Source organism: Marmota monax, unplaced genomic scaffold, assembly GCF_021218885.2.
Source record: "Marmota monax isolate L192 unplaced genomic scaffold, Marmota_monax_Labrador192_F-V1.1 WCK01_AAM20220418_F8-fsc00027, whole genome shotgun sequence".
Taxonomy (NCBI): domain Eukaryota; kingdom Metazoa; phylum Chordata; class Mammalia; order Rodentia; family Sciuridae; genus Marmota; species Marmota monax.
Genome location: NW_026694617.1, coordinates 888,638 through 897,320, shown reverse-complemented (window position 1 = coordinate 897,320; position 8,683 = coordinate 888,638). Strand labels below are relative to the sequence as shown.

The window sequence follows — 8,683 nt, the reverse complement described above, 5'->3', positions numbered from 1 at the left end:
AAAACATTTTAAGAATGTAATTTCGGGACTATGGGAAGGGGAAAGTGACATGTTGCCAAGTTCTTTGTGGCCTGAGTGTTCAGAGATCACACTGATGAGACTATTGCCATCTTTAAGACATTTACTAGTTTTTAACTTCTGCCCTTAAGCAACAGTCGATGACAGGAAACAGCTGCAGCCTTCTTAAACCACAGCCGCTGACCTTGGTGACTAGAGACCCGACCTGCAGTCCTGGCGTTGTGTTCTGGGCCGCCAGAGGCGTAGCAGCATTCCCTTGGCGGATGTCTGGGCCGGCCAGCGCGCGCCCGGCACGCGCGCCCCAAACGCGTCTGCGCGCGACCCCGGCCTTTAGGCGCCGCGCAAGAGGCCCAGCCCACTGAGCGCGCTGCCCGAGCGCCCGCCGGTTGACCTCAACTCGTGGCCTTCTGAGAGAGTGCCTGTCTGATCAATCAAATTTTTGTAGTTTCGAGGCCAAAAGTTCCTGGTAAGAAAGATTCATAGTATAGAAATGAGGAATATTTCGCTTTTAAATGAAATGGTGATGGTCAGGCCAGGTTAGGGAGGACGCGTGAGGACCTGGATCAGGGCAGGCACTGTTGAGGACAGCCGCATCCGGGCCCTCCTGCCGCAGGCTGTCTTCCGAGCCAGGGGTCCTTCAGGTAGGATATTCTGGGTGACTTTGGGCGTCCGCACAGCTTGGGTGCAGAGGCTGCTTGGTCTTGGGCCTGACAGGTTTTTCTTATCTCGTTTTGGGCCGGAGGCCTCTATTGCAAACATGCTCCGCCAGATCCTCGGTCAGGCCAAGAAGCATCCAAGCGTAAGTTCATGACTCCTTTCCCAGTATTCTCCCATGTCCATCTTGTGTGGTGGGGTGGCTGCCACTGTCTCTTGGGAGCTTTCTCTTTTCACAGTCCCTTACTGCCCTTTGGAGCTGGGCCCTGTCTCTCCTAGCGTTGTCTTGGTTGCCCCAGGCCCTCGGCCTGTGACTTTCTGCGACATGCAGTTGTGGAGTTTTGGTTGGCAGGCTGAAGGTTTGGAGACAATTTAGAGGCCGCGCTTTCTTGCACATTGGTGGGTCCAAGAGGGATGGGTGTATGTTCTGTGGATTAGAGACCAAAAAAGGTCAGCGTCCCTATTTGTTGTGCTGCCTATTGAGGATCCCGTGTTCGCCGCATTGCACCACCCAGGCCTTCTGGAATATAAGAGGTTCTTGATGTTGGAATCCACACTTTGGATGCCCTGACATTTTGGGAATCTGGTAGTGCAGAATTTAATCGGATTTAATTTTTTGACTTCTTATTTCTCCCGGCACCGAAATGAGCTGGGGAACCTAACAATTACACTGTCTTTAGTCTTTGTCTTAAATCCAATTTCTTAAATATTTGGCAAGAATTGGTAGCAGTAGTTTTCAATTTATGATTAAAGCCACAGCTTGACTATTTGTAATAGTTGTGTTTCTGTATGCTTCTTAGACTCCTTATTTCACAGAGTTTGTGTTTTTAATGTATCTGTTTGGAGGCACACCTAATTTTTAATTTGCAAAGAATTACCCCTCAGCCTTGACATAAAGGGAATTTAACGGGAATGAAGTATAAATATTATAGAGATGAATAACCCTTGATACATTGTCTTGGAAATTTGAAAACATATGTAATTTTATTTACATTAAGAAGTGAGACTTAGGCCAGAACCATCTTCAGATCCTTTTCAAATTGTTTCTTCAGAACACAGTTATAAGCAGTTCCACCTCCTTCTAAGTTCTGCCTTTAAGTTTTAACAAAAATTAGCAAAGGAGCAGTTTTGAGATTTGAAATTAATGTGTATAACTGCTGTAGCTTCTCTTTGATCAATATCAAGGAATTTGAAAATTGTTATTTTATGTTTGATTTCTAGTTGATTCCCCTCTTCGTATTTATTGGAGCAGGAGGTACTGGAGCAGCACTGTATGTGATGCGTCTGGCATTGTTCAATCCAGATGTCAGGTAGGTACTTAAAAATGTTTAAAACGGATGGTTTGCCAAGCTAATTTAGGAGCCACAGTCTTTCTAGGAGTAGTGACACTAAGTAATAGAACTAACTGTTTTTATAAAATACTTAATCATGGTTTCTGGCATATGTAAATATTTTTCACCTGTTTTCCCACAGTAGGAAATGTTTCTTCTTGCAGTTGGAAAATGATAAGAAAAGGTTGATTCAGCATTATTCTATGATTTTTTTTTTAATGTATCACTTCAATGATAAAATAGAAAATTTAGTAAAGGCTGTGTATAAATTTTCCTGGGATGGGGATAGGGACAAGGACAACTGCCCCAAGAGGCTCTGTGTTCTACTTTTTTTCTTATTGATTACATGGGGCTGCTTATGATAGATTCTGTTTTAACTTCCTAATGAAAGTAAATACCATATTCCACCTAGTAGAAAATGAGATTGGACTATTCACAATATTAGCTTCTTAAGAACTACAAAACACTGTTTTAAATAATGTTTTATTACTAGTACAATTATAATATTTTATTCTTTTTAGTTGGGACAGGAAGAATAACCCAGAACCCTGGAACAAACTGGGTCCTAATGATCAATACAAGGTAAGGTGCAAAATTGTTTCCAAATTGTTGAGAAGTGTATTGTAATGACTTTGGTCGTGGTGTAGTTTTTCTTGAAATTGGATGTACGAGTAGAATTCCATTCTGATGAACTTTGAAGAGCTGCTAGATTGTTCTGTGAAATTAAGATTGCATATTGTTCTAAAAACATTTTCCTATTTGGATTTTATTTTTAGCTTTTAGACTGAGTGAAGTTAAGATAATGTCTTAACTATACTAATTTGACTAAGAGATTAAAGGGAAAGTTGTTAGTTCTTAGAATGTTTAACTTACTGTGTGTCAAATTACTTTCTTTTTTTTTTCCCCCTGAAGTACCAGGGATGAAACTCAGGGGCACCTATCACTGTGCTGCATCCTCATACCTCTTAAAATCTTGAGAAAAAGTTGCACTAAGTTGCACATTGTGGCCTCAGACTTGTGATCCTCCTGGCTCTGCCTTCTTGAGTCCTTGGGATTATAGGCATGTGCCACTATACCTGGCCAGTAGTTGTCAAATTGTGTTATATATACAGTTTGTGAAAAACAGATTCTATAGTTCCACCTCAGAGGTTCTGATTCATTTGGTTGGTGTGAGGCCTGAGAATTTTCATTTCTAGCAAGGTTTCAAATGATGTTTTTCCTGTTGGTCCATGTATTACATTCTTAGTAGCACTAAGCTATTGGCCAGTTTGGTTGGTTCTTCGTTATTGGTATAGTTAAGATATTCTAGGTGAGAATTAATAGGAAGAAATGAAAGTCAGGTGAAACTTAAATTTTACCATGAACTTCCTAGATAAACTTTTTAACATCTTTCCTGAAAAGTGGTCTGTATAAATACTTTTTGAAAAAATGATTTTATATCTTGGGGTCATGTATTGATTTCCCAAATATAACTTTTCTTATGTGTAAAAATTTTGCTTACACACCCTTCTTGTATCAAAAGTATTGCTGCATTTATACCATACAGTTCATCTGTTTAAAGTGTTTAACTCCCCCATGTACTTTCTACTGATGTGAAGTACCAAAATGTTTCATTAACAGAATAACTGGCAATTTGCTTTAGCGCTCTCAAGAAGAGTTGCCCTGACCAGTGTGTGTCCAGGACTTCTTAGGAGATATATGCCCATAAAATGCCCCTTTGCTGATTCCAAGCTTTCCTCTGATTATAATTTGGCTTTTTAAAGTCTTTAAACAGATCTCCCTCCAAAAAGCAAATAAAAATGCACTGGCAAAGGGGTTGGGGTTGTGGCTCAGTGGTAGAGTGCTCGCCTAGCACACGTGAGGCCCTGGGTTCAAACCTCAGTACCACATAAAAATGAAATAAATATATTGTGTCCACCTACAACTGAAAAATACATATTTTTTAAAAAATGCACTGGCCAAGCTGAAACAGCCATTTGATCTCCGTGTTAACATTTTGCCTTTAAAAGATAATAAATATCCTGATGTATTTTTGTTTTATGAATTTAAGTATAGTCTATTCCAGAAAAATATTTTTAAATCTAAGAAACATTTAAAAAGAAAACAAAGAAACAGGCCTTGGTCCTTCCACCAAAGAGCATATTGGAGTCTGCATATATATAGTCAGCTTACTAGAAGATGATTCTGATAATGGAACCAGTTATCACTACCCTGGAATATAACACATGTCAGTATGAGGCCATGTGAACTGGAAATGGACTATTGCTGCAATAAAAACCTTGTGTGTGGCATAAATATAGACATGTTAGAAAGTGGAAAAATATTACAAATAGCAGAAATGAAAAGGAAGTAAATCTGGAATTCTTTGAGTCTGCAGTGAATTAATCTTAATCCCACTTACTATTGCTTCTAAACTCAAAACAGTGAGGTAGACTACATTATTGTCTTGAAATGTTCATTCATCTTCTTTTCTAAGAGAATTTGTTTTTCTGGCCCACTGACAGCAGGTTTGGCTACATTGATTTCTCTGGCAAATCATGAGAAGGGGGAAATTATCTGTCACTTCTGAACCATTATGTGGTTCCTTTATGGTACTTTTCCATTTCTCATGAGACCAAAATTGACAGATAAGGGCAACTTATCAGCCCAGGACTGCAATGAAGAGAATATGGAATAGTCAAATAATAAGCAGCATATAATGTGAATGAAAAATAAAACTTTATTATTGTAAACCACTAAGATTTGAGATGATTATAACAAGATATCATAGACAGGATAGTTTTTTTAGGTGATTATAACAAGACATCATAGACAGGTAGGTAGAAATTTGTTCTGGAGGCTGGGGAAGTATAAGATGCCAGTCATTTCTGGGGTGTTTGTGTTTTGTGGTTTTGGGAATTAAACCCTAGGGAGCTCTACCACTTAGCTACACACCCAGCCATTTATATTCCGAGACAAAGTCTCATTAAGCACATTTGAGATCCTCCTTGACCTCCTAAATAGCTGGGATTACAGGTGTGCTACCAGGAACAACCCTATTATGTTTTTGAGGAAGGCTGTCTTCCTTACTATGTCTTCACAAGGCAGAGAGAGAAACTCTCTCATATTTCTTCCTTATAAAGGCACTAATGCTATTAGAAAGGTCCCACCTTCATGACCTAATTATCTCCCAGTGGCCCACTTTCCAAATATCATCATCACCTTGGGAATTAAAATTTCAACATCAATGTCAGGAAGGCATAAGTATTTATTCATATCAGAAGGTTATTTGTTGCCAAATAGCAAAAGCTAATACAAATACCAAGAGATGGGACTAAAATAGAACTTAAGCTTTAAAGTCCCAGCAATACTTTTTCAATAAATAAAATTCCCCAAAGCCAAAATCAGAGATTGTTATTCCAGAGGCTGTAGAGAAAGCACTATTAAATTGGAAAAACAGTAGGGGCATGAAAGTCATAAAGTAAAGCAGAATTAAAGATTATTTCTAAAAGAGAATTTTGAGGACAAAGCAGATACATCAGAAATCTGCTTAGTTTTGAGAAAAATGACAAAGATAACATAAACTTTCTACTGTGCCTGGTTGTAGAGACTTGGACCTGCTATTTAAGTGTTTAGCAAGTCATATAATTTGGTCTTCATTTGCCCTTTTTTTTTTTTTTTTTTTTTTAAATAAAGAATAAGAAAGGTTGTGTTTCAGTAAGATAAAAGTACCTGGCCAATGCCTAACATCCAGTAGAAAAGTCCAATAAATGTTTATTTTATTTTCCTTAGCATATACCTACAGACCCTTGTGAAATTTTCTTTCTAATATTTTGTTAACGTGTTAGAAGATAGCATAATTAGTTTTCTTACATCTTATTGTCTAGGTTAATTGATTGTAAGAGAAAACTCTCAGAACAAAGAATATGCTTTATGTCTTACTCATAATTTTCTGTTCGTAAAAACTTTATGTATCTATATCAAGGATAACTTGGTAATAAGCTTTACAACCTGGAGATTTTTCTTTAAAAAAAAAAAATCCAGTTTAATGGGTTTTTGGATTAAAGATAAAGAAGAGTATATTTAAAGAAATGAAAGCTTTTGAAAAATAATACAGATTGGTAAGCACTTTCTTTTTTTTTTTTTTTTTTTTTGTGGCCCCGAGGATAAAATCTAGGGTTTCAAACAGGCTAAATCAAGAACCCTACCGCTGAGATATAACACCAGAGCTGAACTTATTATCTAATAAACACTATGAAGAAAATATTGAAGATCATTCTGCATATTTTGGTTCTTTTAGAGATAATGTTTTCAAGTAATTATAGCCCAATCTCTTTTGTATTCTTTGGCACAAGAATGAGTAAACCCAAGATTATATCCTTATTTGGGCTTATGTGCAAATCTTCCAGTAGAAATTTTGGACCAGTTTCAAATATAAATCATTTTTTACAAAGTAGAGTTAGAGACAGTTTTGTTTTGAAACAATCATAGTGAAATTTATTTCTAAACTTAATTGACTGTAAGGAACTTTTTGTAATTTTAAACCTGCAAAAAATGCATTTTTTTTTTTCTTTTTTAAAGGCTATCGCCAGAAGTGATGTAGTGTTCGTTTTGATACTGATACAGTCTAGGGTTAGGAAATTAAAACCTTTGAGAGAGCCAGAAAATAGAAAAGCTTCTGAGGCAAACCAGTTTGTATCTGAAAAGTTACATAAACTACAAACAAAGCAATTCCTTATTAATATTAGTATCTCTTTGTTGCAAGAGCTTTCTCAACAAAATTGTAGTACTTTAACAAGGTAGGAATGGTAATTCTCAGTATTCCTCTATTGTTTTGGAGATCTCCCATGTACTTAGTGGAGGAAAAGTAAAAGTTCATAGAATTGGATGATATATTAGAAGGAATTCCTTCATTCAGTTTGAAGTAGGATTTTTTTAATATGTTCTAACTAAGAGTATACTAATATACTGCTCTTTTGAAATATTTTTACCTTACCAAAACCATCTAAAGGGCTAGAATTTTTGTGTATACTATCTTTCTATGAATAAATTTTACATTGTTAAATAGTCTTGAAAATTCATATCTGTACTTGTTACTGTAGAAAACTGAATAAAAAGAATTCTAAAACTTCTTTGCTAGCTTTCTGTATTTGGTAGATAACTAAAATATTATTTTTCTTTTCTAAGTTCTACTCAGTGAATGTGGATTACAGCAAACTGAAGAAAGAAGGTCCAGACTTCTAAATGAAACATTTCACTGTAAAGCTGCTTATGATGAAGGTCTTTGAGAAGCATCCGCACAATTTTCCACTTAACCAGGAAATACTTCTCCTTTAAATGCATGAAATCATGTTGATTTGTTGGAGTTTATTACACTGATTAATAAACCTCTGAAACTTGATATGTGTCACTATTTAATGTAGAAAATAAACTATTAAAATTTAAGAATTTCTTGAGTTTCTATGTACTTACATAATTAAAACTGCTTTGGTAAAGGTTTCATTTTGCATATGCCCATTGGTAACTTCACTAGGATGTATTTAACAACTGAAATTGGAAATTATGCGGAGGGAGAATGGAAAGACTTTTCAAGCCTCTGGCATTGGCAGAATGGAGACCTGGATTTACATTACTAGTTGATGTAGAAGCATGTATGGTTATAAATCATTTTTGCTGAAGGTTTTCAAGGTCATCAGTGCTGTAGCACTAGGATTAGAGTTTGATTCTCTGTCACTGATAACTGTGGTGCTACTGGCCCAAAGGTTTTGAGAGTTTCTGCTGCTGAGTCTTGGTAATTCTACTAAGGCCAGGAAGTACACTAGTAGCAATTTTATGGTAGGGCAAATATGGGACAGTTACTTTTAAAATATGCACTGTGGAATTGGAATTAAGTTGGAGAAAAAGTGAGTGTGTATTTTTGTTATCTGTTAAATAGCTCAGACCTTTTGGCTGAGTCAGATTTTTCAATGAGCAGAATGTTTCAGTAGTGGCTAATTATGTGTAAGTCATAGCATCTTAGAAACTTAAAGACCTTAGTGAGGTAATTTTGATTTTTAATGTATAAGTATATGATTGTTACAAAGTAATAAATACATTTAACATGCCAGGAATTGAACTAAGCACTTGAACTATGTGTATTATCTCTAATATTTATAATGTATATATGTTTAGCCAGTCAAGGACTAAGGCTTTGATTACTCAAAATTATTATGGTAGATGTCAAACCCATGTAATCTGAATTTAGAGGCTATAGAGTGCATTTTCATGTACCTGACTTTCTGTACTTTAAGCTTCCATGTCTTTGCATAATTTTGGTCTCTAGAGTAGGGTTTCTTAGCTTGCCATTATTTACTTTTTCCGCCAATTCCTCATATAGTGGATTGTCCCTGTGCATTAATAGTGACACTGTCCTCTACCACTAAAGACCAGTAGCACTTCTTCCCCTCCCTCCCTCAGGTTATATAAAATAAAAATGATTCTAGACTCTTACCAAATGACCCCATGGTAGGCAAAATTCTCAGTAATCCAGAACACTTTAATATAAATCACTAATATCAAAGTTTAAAATTACACAGAGAAACAGTAACCTGTTATAGGTAGTAAAGTAACTGAAAAACTTTTATTAAACATTTCCCCCCCAAAATGCAATATTAATTAGTTAATATAATTTTTTTATATTGAATAATTTTGTGGATCCTTAA

At 36.2% G+C, this 8,683-nt stretch overlaps 1 protein-coding gene across 1 annotated transcript; it reads left to right on the top strand.

The window, feature by feature from the left end:
- The first annotated feature begins 658 nt into the window (after positions 1–658).
- Ndufa4 (NDUFA4 mitochondrial complex associated) lies at positions 659–7,383 on the top strand. The gene is made up of 4 exons (XM_046422526.2): positions 659–817; positions 1,894–1,982; positions 2,525–2,585; positions 7,170–7,383. The coding sequence occupies exons 1-4, from the start codon at positions 776–778 to the stop codon at positions 7,224–7,226; spliced, it is 249 nt and encodes an 82-aa protein (XP_046278482.1). The 5' UTR covers positions 659–775; the 3' UTR covers positions 7,227–7,383.
- Positions 7,384–8,683: the final 1,300 nt, after the last annotated feature.